Source organism: Manacus candei, unplaced genomic scaffold (assembly GCF_025592945.1).
Source record: "Manacus candei isolate 608988 ecotype Guabito, Panama unplaced genomic scaffold, ASM2559294v1 h1tg000017l, whole genome shotgun sequence".
Classification (NCBI taxonomy): Eukaryota; Metazoa; Chordata; class Aves; order Passeriformes; family Pipridae; genus Manacus; species Manacus candei.
Window position 1 is genome coordinate 5,264,434 of NW_026138065.1, and position 12,935 is coordinate 5,277,368.

The 12,935-nt window shown below is 37.0% G+C and overlaps 1 protein-coding gene across 9 annotated transcripts in view; it reads right to left on the minus strand.

Annotated features, from left to right (window-relative positions):
* Window positions 1-12,935, minus strand: part of RGS7 (regulator of G protein signaling 7) — a 266,491-nt gene that overhangs the window by 16,795 nt on the left and 236,761 nt on the right. For 5 of the 9 annotated variants that reach the window (XM_051783811.1, XM_051783809.1, XM_051783808.1 and 2 more), the window contains 2 exons: window positions 11,840-11,929; window positions 205-679 (listed from right to left, as the gene is read on the minus strand). In XM_051783811.1, the coding sequence (XP_051639771.1) occupies window positions 485-679; window positions 11,840-11,929 (285 nt within the window). In that variant the 3' untranslated portion in view covers window positions 205-484. Of the gene's footprint in view, window positions 1-204; window positions 870-9,626; window positions 9,708-10,519; window positions 10,574-11,839; window positions 11,930-12,935 lie in introns of those variants that run through there. The other 4 variants (XM_051783814.1, XM_051783810.1, XM_051783812.1 and 1 more) reach the window with 4 other exon arrangements.

Genomic DNA, 12,935 nt, shown 5'->3' on the forward strand with positions numbered 1-12,935 from the left:
TCTCTCTGCTGCTAGCTTGATAAAGAGAAAAGAAAAAGTAAATGATTATCAATAAAGTGTGCTTGATTAGGTGTCACTGAGAGAAAGAAAATGCCATTTCATGTCACCTTTTTAGAAAGCACAAGGTGTGTAACTTTTGGGGATCATTTTGCTCTTGACTAATCTTCAGATTCAATATTAAAATCTCAAACTTCCCAAAGGAAAGAGATTCTGCATCTTTTAATGAAAGATAAAACAACAATATAAACATACACAAATTTACAGAGAAAGGATCAACTTTAATACATCTGGAGTAAAAGGTGTTCTTTTTTAAATATGGTATAAAAATAAATGCAAGAAACATTAACAGAGAATATACAGACAACAGACAAAGACACAGGCTTTCTTTCTCAATGTGAATACATCAGTGAAATGAAACCTTCTGTGCTAATTTATTGTGCAATAAATGTGATGCCATATGTATATTTATTAATATATGCATTTTTTACATTTCTTCCAGTTTTTGATTGACGTATTTTTTTAAATAAACTGTGCCTAGCAGAAGCTTTTTTTTCACTGTACTTGAGCTTGCAGAAAATAAAAAGACACAGATCCAGCTTGATATGAAGGAGGAAGTGAGCAGACAGTTTTCGAAATGGAGGCATCGAAAGGCTAGAGAGTCCCTCGGAGTCTGTAATGCCTTAGTATACACAAAAGAAAACAAGTCAGGTCCTTGCTCATGCAACATCTTGTTCTACTGTCCTCTGAGTCAGGCAATCAGTGAGCTACAAAGTATGTATAATGATTTGAGTCTGCTTCCATGCTACAAGGTGATCCTTTTAGTAGGACTGCACTAGACTGGTTAACCTCTTTGATGTGAGCGATTTCCCCTGAGGAAAAGATAAAAACAAAAAACAAAAACAGAAAACAGAGGCATGATCACTGCAAACCTGTTCATCAGCAACCACTCAGTGTTGCCACATCACCCTCAAGTAACTAGGGGCACCAACTGGAGCCTGTGAAATCTTAAACCACAGGAAGTCCTCACGCTTAAACACCTGCACTGCCAGCCAGCCAGATTGTTTCACAGAACAAGCCAGCAAATTTAAAGACCATTTTTGAATGAGATTGGTTTTGGCTGATGAGAAACTGATGCTGAGGTTTTTGCTGTCAATTGTACCCAGAACGTGAAGAAGGCTACTGCAAGCAAGAGTGCCTTGTGCTGGAAAGATGAATGTGCAAACTGCAGTAGCTCTGTCAAAGACAAAAAGCTACTTTCAAGTTAAGGTAAAAAAGCAAGAGGCAAATTGCATATAGGCAGGAAAGCAAGTTTTTCATGAACACAGCTATAGGCTTGTTGAGACCACATTTACTATTTATAAGAAACATTGGTCAGGTATATTACATGTGACTGCATAACGCTTCTTTGAAGGTGTTTGGATTTCCATATTATTGTTTTCCTCATAATTTCTCCTGTTGCAAGGATGTGGTTTCAATTTTTTAGCGAGTTCTTTTAATAAGGTGTAATGACTGTCCCACAAGAGCTAGGTCTACAGTGTGAAGAGGATGATATGTCACCATGGTATATTTCAAGCAGATTTGAGCTTTATCTGAGCCAGACAGGAACCACAGAACAGGAATTAGCTCTCCTACGGCCACATAGAAGGAGTTAGCTCTCCGAGGGCCATCCTACCGTGGCTCTGATCCAACAGAGGCAGAGCTGGCACAGCAAGCTGACATCATTCCTCAAAATATCACAGGCATACCCTGATAATGTAACACAAATATATCATAAAAAATTAAATAGAAAATGGCTCTAACTTGCCAGTTAGATATTTAATACTTACATTTATTGTATTGTTCATTTTAAGTGCCCAACTCTGAAATATCAAACTGATTTCAAGGAGAGTACATTAGGAAGTACTGCAACTACGGAGAGATACTTCATTTTCTGCAGTAAATGCTAAATGAACTTCTTCCGCTATATCAATAAATTGTTGCCATCTGCAGTATTATAACTCAGTGAAATTACACAATGTAATATCTATTGTCATTATCAATTAAATTTATGCTCACAGGGATCTGTAAGTTGGTTTTGAGCATTTGCTCAGATGCAATATATCAGAGTGGTCTTCATAAAAGGAAGAATAACTATTTTATTCTTTGTGCTCTGAAATACAAGTTGAACAAATTAGGATGGATACTTCCCCTACAGTATAACTCGGAAGGGAACTCATGTTTGCAATGTTGGGTTAGGCTGCTCATCCATCAGGTTCACCATATCAACTGACAGTATTAATACTTGCTTTGTCAAAAGATGGAAAGTGTCTTTCCTGGCACACTGTATTCCCTGTATCTGTCACTTTCTACCTGTATTAAATTCACAGCTTCTTGACACTTGTTAACCCTTAAATTATGTTTTGCTCTAATGCGACAGGAAAGCTGTTACAGTAAGACATCTTTTCTTTTTAAATAGTCAAAAAAGCCTCAACAGCAGTGTAGCACTGGCATACAATTTAAAAGAGCATGTCCAAAATTAAGTGTTTTGTTAGACAATTCATGACTGGCAGTCTCAGACACAATCTCAGAAAATATTGAACATATGCTTATCTTTGCCTTTCATTAAGTTATGTGCACTTAATTTCACAGGTCTACAGGTCTGGCTACCTTCTGTAAATATGTATGGGTTCCCTTTAATACTTAACTTCATAACCCACTTAATTAAAATATGAAAACCAGGAGTTCTCTATTAGCTATTAAAACAACTTTCTCAATGCCACACTGGAAAGCTGCATAAACCCTTGTTGTGGTATAAAATCTGTGAAATAATTTTTTTTATTATTTGCAACAATTATTTAGGAGCTTTGAAATTGATGGTATTTTTAAATGAACCATAATTCTAACATCTCAGGAATTAATTATGTTATCAAATAAACTAGGAAGTTTTGACCTAAAGTCAGGCAAAAAAGTAGTTATTAGTTGATCTGATTTGTATAATCTTTTTCTAGATGTTGTTTGAATTTTCCCCTAGAGACACAGTGAGTTGTCATGACAATTTTTTTTCTGCATTCCACAGCACTCACTCCCAGGATATTGCTAGTTTTTGGATACTTTTTTCTCCTAACTCCTACAGTGATCAGGAATTGTCTGGGTGGTCCTCTCCTTCATGTCCCCTCTCTGCCTCAGAGAATATTACACTTCTTATAGATACAAACTCCCCATCTGAACAACAACAACAACATGTGGTCTTTTTCAAGGCATTAGTAGTTCTAATTTATCTTATAGTTGGAAAAGTGACAACTTAGAAGATACACCCTCCTTAAGAGATCTTCTCCAATGTTTATACTGAATCATATTAAGTTCTCTGATTAGGAAAATAAACTTTTAATAAACAGAACCCACAGCAGCCCCAAATACAGAATTATCACATCTTCTTATTAGAGCTGCAGGGACTTGTTATTTTCCACATTACAGAATATTTCAAGTATACTTTTATTTTACCTCTCTAAGCTAGTGTTTCAAAATTATCACTTCTAGGAGATTTCCAGATTTACTCAATTTACAGTCTGATGTAAGGATCATCTGTTGTGGCTCATAATTTAAGAACTGAGCCTAGATAGTTCTTTGAGATACAATGTTAACAGCATTTCCATAAGCCAAATTTTGATTTGGGAACCTGTATCTAACAGTCTGGTTTTCAGAGGTGTAGCATGTGAGTCATCACGCATAGGAAGATGTTTCCTGTGCTAATGAGATTAAAGAACAACTGGGGGGAAAAAGTCAGAAGAAGCAGTAGGTGTTTGAATAATGGAAAGGAGAACCTTAATATTTTCAATATATTCTTGCCTTTAATATTTAGAAGTAAATGGCCAAATTCTAAACAGGATTAGGGTTTTTTGGCTGTATTAGTGCACTCTGGACATATGAATTGCAACTTTTTAAGAATTTTACTAATAATACACAATCCGAAATGAAACCCTGCACACATAACCTGACAAGGGAGTCAGAGTACGAGGAGGCAGCACAGCAGCTGGAGTGAACAAGTGAAAAAGTACATCTAAGAGTACTTAAAAGGTACCTTAAAAAAGTACTTAAAAAGAGTACTAAAAGTACATCAATTAGCCTCAGTGTTCAGTCCCGTGTATTAACTGTTTAAAATAGAGTTGTACCTCCAACTTTATCACTGCAGAATTTAGGGGAAAAATTACAAAGCCATGTGCAGGTGTATGAGCGGCTAAATACAATTGTGCTGACTGACCCATTTATGCAGTATGACATTAACTCCTCAACCTGGCAAACAAATCAGCAACAACCTCAGTACATATCTGACTTATAAAAAAATTATATGAAATGTATATAGAGGCTGGAGTGCCTATATTTGATATAGATAGATAGATAGAAGAAGAGTAAGTCTTTTTATTTTAGAAGATTAATTATCTTCCTTTCTGTTAAGCAATCTCAATGGTTACTTTTTACATGTTTCTTTATTGCCAGTGCAGATGCTACTCCCCAGGACTGATACTGGTAGAACTAAAAATGAAAACTCCATGTGATCTGATGGGGAAAGGGAAGGAGAGAGAACCCTACTGTGAGCACAATGAAATGTGGAGCAAGAATTGACCCTTCTTGCTTTCACAGTTCCCCATCTGCTTGTGTGAAACACCTGCAGCACACTGGCAGCTCATCCAGCATCAGTGGGGAAAGCTTCCAAGTGACATTGCAGTGCACTACACACAGAGCTGGTGTATAAACTGCCCCTGACAGGAGCACAGCTGGAGAGACATGGGAACAGAAGCATAAGTCCTTTTCCAAATTTAGGCAGCCCTTGCTTCACTAGCACAGAGGAATTGCCTTAGCACTGCTCAGGGGATCAGAATCCTGCTTCAGTTTCCACAGGAGTACAGGATGCTGCTCTCAGCCACCTGTGCAGGTGTATTTTTCTTTCATATGTGAGGAAGGGAGGAGGTTAATATTTACTGAATTTGGGGCATGAGTTGTCAGCACAGCTGCAGCATTAAGTGGTTGCATGTGCAGGGAAATCCTTCCTCCTCTGGCTGGGATTTGCAGCTCTCTCCTCCCTACTCGTTAGGGTCATACTCTTTCCTGCAATGATCTGAGGACAGGAGGCAGAAACTGAACAACAGCTTTCCTGTTTTGGCTCATTCTAAATCCAGTGACACTCTCCACTTCTTTCTCCTTTTACACTTATCTTTACATTTACTGATGAGTTGTTCTCACTTGTGATTGACCTACAAACTCTTGCCAAATGGGGTAGTTTGAACTTGAAGTGTGGGTTTCCAAGGGACTAATGCTTAAGACAAATATTTTTAGTATGTTTATCCTGGGCCCAACCCCTCAGGTTTCCATATCTCTCTGCAGTTCTCACTCCTGCAAACAGCTTAAGAATCAGGTAAGTGTTTGTCAGCTGGAAAATGGCAGACACTGGCCTAATACCTGACCAGTCCTTGCTGGTCCCTTACTTAGATGAACCTGGCTGTGCAAGTGCTACTCCTCAAGCTCCTCTCTTCCAGCACAATGCACAGCACCTCAGCTCCAGTCACAGCAGAACAGCAAAAGGAGGCCAGTCCTTAGTGGCATGTCCGTCATGATTTTCTACCCCAGGCATCATTCCTAAAAAAACCCTAAAACTAGAGGGTTTTTGAGTAGCTGGTAGTTCAAACTAAAAATTTCAATTATTTTATTTGTCCTTTTTAGTCAAATATCAATAAGATATCTCTTTTCTGAAATGGAAAAAGCCTTCATTTCTACACATAGTTATTGTTTTCATTCTTGTTTTGTATTGGTCAAATAAGTAGCTTGGTGATTTATTTTCCTTCTTACTAGATTTTTTTTTGTTGTTTAAATTTTGGGAATAACATGTAAGTAAATTCAAAATAAGATCCTTTAGCTGATACTGCGTTGAAGTTCTTGGGCAATGCTATACTTGAGAAAAATCTAGCCCTTGGCAGAATTTCAGGACTAGATGGACTTTAGGTCTGGAACAGTAGGGCCTTGTGTACATAAGTTTTGTATGTTCATAGAAAAATTTCTTGATTAACAGATGAAATTCATATATTATCTGCCTTGTTTCTCAATAAACAGGCAGATTTTAACGCAACAACAGATTACACTCATTTAAGCATCTAGAAAGTCTATGATCCACTGATAATAACAGGGGAAGTTTTAATGTGTTTTTATGAGTTTTAACTTCCATTTCTAGGCCATAATTCACTGTGTCATGTTAAGTGACATTGGACTGAGCCTCTGTGAAAATGTCAATGTGCTCTGTTCAATGGACTTGGCATTTCACATCACATGCATTAAATAGTCTGTTGTTACTTTTTGGAGAAGGAAAAAAGGAAAGGACTCTGGTCAGCAAGTTCTTCCAGGTAAGTGGAAGAAGACAGATGGAAAGGGTATGTGTAATGTAAGATATAATGGGTTTAAAGTCAGAATTATTAAATGGGGCCTTGTTTATGAGGTTATGAGTGGAGATATCTATAGTTCAATGGGTCTCTAGTTTAATATATGAACTAAGTTTGGTCTGTTTTGTATCTCCCTCCAGGCAGCTCTAAGGAGAGAGGCTACACCTTCTCGCCCCATTAACTTTGTTCCTGGTGGGACAATAAAATTTGGATGGAGTGCAAATTAAATTAGCCAACTCTCCTGTAAATCAGATCCCTTTGTTTCTAGGGTTCCAGACAGATAATCACAGCTAAGCACCAGGCTAGGGCTCACAAAGGTGTCCTACTCAGTCTGCCTCTGTTACAAATCTTGCACACTTGAGAAATTGTTCACGAAATTGTTCAGAAAATTGTTCCTTAATTGTTCCTTAAAAGACCTCTTTGTTCCCATCAACATTACCAGTGTATATTCCCCTGTAATGCAGATATTAGTACTTGAGGTAGAGCAAGTTTGCTGGGCTTTTTAATTTCTTTTTTTAAATATATTTTTTTCTCCATGTAAATTCCTTGAAAGAATTTCAGTTTTTAAATGCCACAGAAACAGTTGATTTCTGTCTCTCTACAGATGTAGCATGTGATGAGATCCTCCTGCTCCCTGACATAGACCTTTAGCGTCTCTTGGGGGGCTGCAGGTGACTGGACCTTTATTATTCTCAAAGAGGAAGCTGAGGGGCTGATCTAGATCGGGGGGGAAAGCACAGTGCACACTGTCACTGCTCTCTGTGCCTCAGACTCAGAGCTGTGACACCTGTGGTTGCCAGTGTTACTCGAAGGCAATGCACTTATCTAACAGCTTCATTCCAGTAGTGCTGAAGAGTATGTGTTCTATATTTTCACACAATACCCAGGAGCGTGAGTAAATGAGGCAAACCAAGAATAGCTGGGGTTACTACTCCGATGCAAAATATAAAGTGTTTGGTAGTAAAAATTACATATTGCAAATGCCAGTTTGCTATTACTTCTGTATATTTATGTGAATGCAGTCCTGTTTCTAACACTTCATACTGTTTGTTGCACTGTGCTGAAGGCACTAGCAATTTTGCACGATAAAATCCACAGAGCAAAATAAATAGTCAGTGTTTTTAAGCTGAGCATTTAGGGCTTTCATGAAGTGCCCCAACTTATTGAAAGTTTTCTGGAAAAAAAACTCTTTCATGTCAAAGAGATACAGAGCTGAGCCTAGTGTTTTTGTTTATATGATCCACTTCTAGTTTTTTCCCCATCAGACTAGAAAAATGACTCATTATAATAGGTTATTTCCACATAATTAATGAAATAGTGCAGTGCAATTGCCCTTACAAAGTTTCTAAACTTTCTAACTTAACAAATTCTTTCTGTAGCAAGTATAAACCAATTTCAATTAACATTGATCAGGAGCCTCTTAGAGTCACCATCTTAACAAATCAGGTTATGAATTACAAGGCCATCTTCTCAGATTAAGCCCCTAGACACAACCAAGGTTACTGGGGGTTTTTAAACATTTCAAATGGAAAAAACTGAGGTCTAATTTGGTTCAATCCAAATCCACTTTGATATAAGTGACAAAAAAATCCAGTGAAAATTATTCTAAATATTGTAAACCATCAGAGGAGAAGAGAAACTGTAAATTTCATCTCACTAAATCATTCAGAGATGACAGCATTTATCTAGGTTGTAGAAGACCTATTTCACACTATGTTCTGTAGAACAGATCTATTCTTCAGTCCCTCGCTTCAGAGTTGAGCAAGTTAATCAGTACACTGTAGGATATTCTGAGAAATGTTTCCCTCATCCCTGCTAGTTGGAACCAGTGTACCAACATAGATAATTACATATTATAAACTCATCACAGCCAAGAACAAGAGTGGAAGAACAAGGATGCCTTGTGGTAAGGGGTCCTGAGAAAGTGGGTAACATGAATTCAGTCATCTGAATAGATCTAACAGAGACATGTTTTTCTTTCATAACTGACCTGACTTGACAGACTAAAAGGCAGCAAAACCACAGATTTTATTTTACAGATTGCTCTGTGAAAAAAAAAAAAATCTCCCTCTTCTACCGAAGTACTAATGCTTCATGTCCAGAAATCCTCATTCTCATTTGTAGTTCACAGCTGGTTTATTGGGCCTGCTTTGCGTTTCTGGCATCCTGCTATTCTGGTACTTCTGCCCTGAGATTAGCACAACGAAAATTGGGCATGGATGCAGGGCATAATGCTCCCATGTTCGTGCCCAGAACTGCACAACAGTGCTCTGGGAGTGATTTCAGTGTCTCCAGTCTGTCTTCACTTTTTCCCTCTTTGTGCTGTATTCTCCTCCCATCTATCTGCAGCTTGCCATTTCTCTCCTCATAGCCACCTGTTCACATAATCTTTACCATAGCCAATTCCTGACCTGTGGGCTGTTCAAAATGCCGTGAATAAATGTAGCATTGCAGCTTGCCAGGCACCATGACTGGGAAAAAGTCTGGCTCTCAGAGATCCCGGATGTATTACCCACTCTCTGCACTCTCTTTTATAGACTTTTTATTAATATGGAACTTCCTACAGAATTATAGTGGAATTATCATGGATAATGTTATCATGTACAATCTTGTTTTATAGATCCAACCTGCTGAGACAACACACAAATCACACTGCAACATGCTATGGCAACACCACCATGCAAAACATAGGGGTTTTTGTTTCAAACACTGGGATAGTTTCCTTTGTGGCTGTTTATTTACTTTTAGTGTCCTTTACTGACTTTGTCCCATTGAATCCAAATTTCTTCCTGATTACAGTGGATTCAAAGCATATTACAGGAAGCCTTTACCTATAAGAAAGTAGTTAAAGAATTACTGTTTTGTTTTAAAATGTGAGATATTCCCACAGCCTCACAAAACTTTGTTCTTTCACTATGTTTGTTTCTTTTTTTTGATTACTGGAAAGTATTTATGTATTTTTTTAAATACTTGAGGCAATACTCTTGAGCCCCATTGCATAGGAGGCAGTTTTTGAGAACTATTTCTTCTTCCTTAGAAACTAAAAAACAAAAACCATGATCTTTGCTGAAAGCTCTCATAATTTTCATTTCAATGCACACGGCTCCATTTACCAGGTCACAGAAAAAGCCACAGACACACACGCACACACACACAGCAGCGTCACCTACACAATTCAACAGACAATGCAGACAAACTTAGTACAATCCAAGATCTTTCTACCTCTTTTCATAACAGGTTAGTGCTCGCCCTCAGTGTTGGTGTACAGTTTTTATGGCATGGGAAAATTGGGATGTTTCTGCCCTACAAAAATAAATGCGTTGAATTCTTTAGTTTGAACTTTCACAATGCAAAAAAAAATTAATTCCAAAGAAACTGGATAAGTAAAAAGAATCCCAAATTTCAGGAAATCAGTGTATCTTTTGGCAGGTGGCAAAAGAATGCCCACACCAAACCTACCAGCCTCCTTCTTTTTTTACGGTCAAGAAATAGCCTAAAAAAATTATATATTGAAAAGAAAAAATCAGTTCTTTTAATCCATTATGAAAATTAATCCAAATCAAACCCTTGTGCATCAATAGCATGAATTCTTTGGTCCTGCAGAAGCTGTATTAGACTTTAAGGAACATGGGGAAATTATTATTGTTTATTTTTCCCTGTGCCCAATCAAAAAAAATGGGACAAAGTATTTTTTAGTAAAATAAAAAGAAGACAGAATGGAAATCCAATGTATTCAACTGTTTTAGACTCAGTATTTTGGGAGGCACCAGAAAAAGAAACAACATCAAGCAGGTTTTCACAGATTCTTTACTAAAATTAAAGCAAAAAAAAAAAAAAAAAGTGACTAATTTCATGCTTCCTAATGCAAAAAGCACAGCTCCCAAAGGTCCATTCCTCCATGTGTGACTATTGAGATCATTGGTAAAGGGACTAGGAGGAGGAGTTGTAATGAAAGCACATTATAAAGCTGTCATTCCCAGGAAAATCCAAAACAGTGATGAATACACTTTTAACTGTCAGGTTAGAGAAGCAAAAAGGGAAAGTAGGGATCAGTGAGGGGAAGGGGATAAGGATGTCCCATCAGGCTTACTAGTCTTCCGAGGCAACAAACTTACCACATTGCGTGTGAATTTCTCAAAAGATGTTCGACGATCCAGAGTGTTTTCCAACTTAAATTTAAAATAAATAAAACAAAAGAAACAAAAAGAAAAAGGAGGGGAAAAAGAAAAGCGAGAAAAATGGAGTAGAAAAGAAGGATTGATGAAACAATGGACTGCAAAACAAAGTCTGTATAAATCAGGAAGCAAACACAGGTATGAGGCGGTAATGGGACTTGGTAAAACAGGGGATGGGCAAAGCAGATATAGTACTAGACAAAAATAATTTTTCAAGAGGATCAAACTTCATGGTTTGAATTTAAAGAAAAACTGAAAATAAAAAGAAATAATGAAGTGCACATCTTGTGTTAATGAACTGACATTCACAAACTTAAGGACTTCACACGGACAGTTGAAGCTTTCTGGTTTTTTCAACATCTCTCTCTATATTGGATCTTCAGAAATCAATGTTTGAACAAAAAACAAAATCACACAATACTTTCATATAATTTTAGGTTGTCATTGTAAACAATAGAATCCCATGGTATTAATAACTACCTTGTTCCGGTAACAATCAGGGCCCTGATTTTGCAAGGCACAGGGCTCCCAGCTGATTCTAGGAGATTACTATTTAAAGCCCACTGATAGAATTATTTATCATTATAGAAATCTGCAATGCACAAGCTGCTCCACATACTCTGGGCTGTGGCTATTCAGAACTCATTCCATAATCTGAACTTTTCTAAGTAAATATTACATACCAAGACATGAGCTTCTGTTTGACAAAGTGTGACATGATCAGTCTTTCAAGTCAGATTCCTAGCCTACTCAAAACTATTCATGTAATAATAGGGAAAGAAACAAAATTAGGAAGCCCCTATATTTATAGTTGAAATTAGAAGTAATCCATAAGAATAAGATTGTTTCTAAACACATTCTGTAGCTTTTATAGATGGAATAAAGAGAACAACAACTATTACATAAGCAAACTTGCAAACATGAAAGACTATTCTTCTGGGATTTTATTTTATTTTTTTTAATGTATTTGTAAAGCACTTTGCAATTAAGGTGCTTCATAACAGAGAAAACAGTACAATATGGGATGTAAAAATAAAAATAAGTTTTGCTAGATTAACTTATTGAAACATGCCCGCATGCAGGATATATACACATATATGTATATTGAACTCCTGTGTGTATGTGACCCTCCAAACACGCCAAGCTGGTCACCTACCAGATATCCAGTTGCACTGGCACAGGGGAGAGAAGACTGAGTATTGTTGCAAACATAACCACTGCTTTGCACAGTGGCAAGACAAAGGCAAGATGGACCAATACCTTTTTCTTGGCCTGTAGCAGCTCCTGGTAGGCACTGGATCGTATAAAACGAGGATAAGAATCACTTTTCATCAGTTTGTAAATGTGCTCCTGAAAAGGAAAGGAGGAGCTGTTATTCCCATGAAAGAAGACAAGTATAAAATGGAAGACAGTCATACATTTTGGTTGTGGAATGTATACCAGCTAGCATTATTATGAATAGGAAGTATTATGGGACATCAGATTTCAGTTCTGAAGCTAAGGCTGAATTGCCTTCTATTCTGAAAGCAGAAATTCCTCCCATTCATTATGTATAAATTACACAGCACATCTTTCTTTAATTTATAGACCTAATTTCCATTACAAAATTATTTTATAGGAATTTACAACTGAGCCCTAACTTAAGGCCTAATTTCAAACCTTCCTTACATTAGTCAGTTTAGCTAACTGACTAAATTAGGAGCTGTGGATCCTTCCTCATCAGATTTTCTGAATTAGTTTGTGGACATTCTCTTGTGACTTCACAGGCAGGACGAGAAACTCAATTCAGCATCATAATTAAGTACTTAAGTTAGCGAGGATATCCCCTGGCTACTCTTGAAAACATCCTTTGACAGACATTTAGTCTGCTTCCCAGATAACAATATAAAAAGGAAAATACATACGTAAATTAAAAAACAGTTTGAGGCTAATCTATTTTTCAAGATGTTCATTCTTCAGAGGGGTGTGAAAATTTGAAAATCTTTATTCAGAAAAAAAAATGACAGAGGTAGCTTATAGTTTTTCATTTTGAAGCATTCTCATTTCTGAAAAAGATTAAACCCGAAAAATCTATGATGTAGGACGCTTGATAATTCTAGTTCTAGTATATATTAGGAAAAGATTTGTAGAAAAGCAATCAGAATAGGAAGTGCTCTCAAAATAATTTTTAAAAATCCACTGAATTGTGCTGGCTATTTTTGTGGAGCTTTTCTTTTACTTAAACTCTATTTTTTACTGCAGAAAACCTGTGGCACAGCAATTGGGAAACAGCAAAGAAACTGTAAAGTAAATATTATTTCTAGGCTTGGTAGTGCATAAAATTAGTGAATACAAAAAACCCCAAACCCAAACAAAC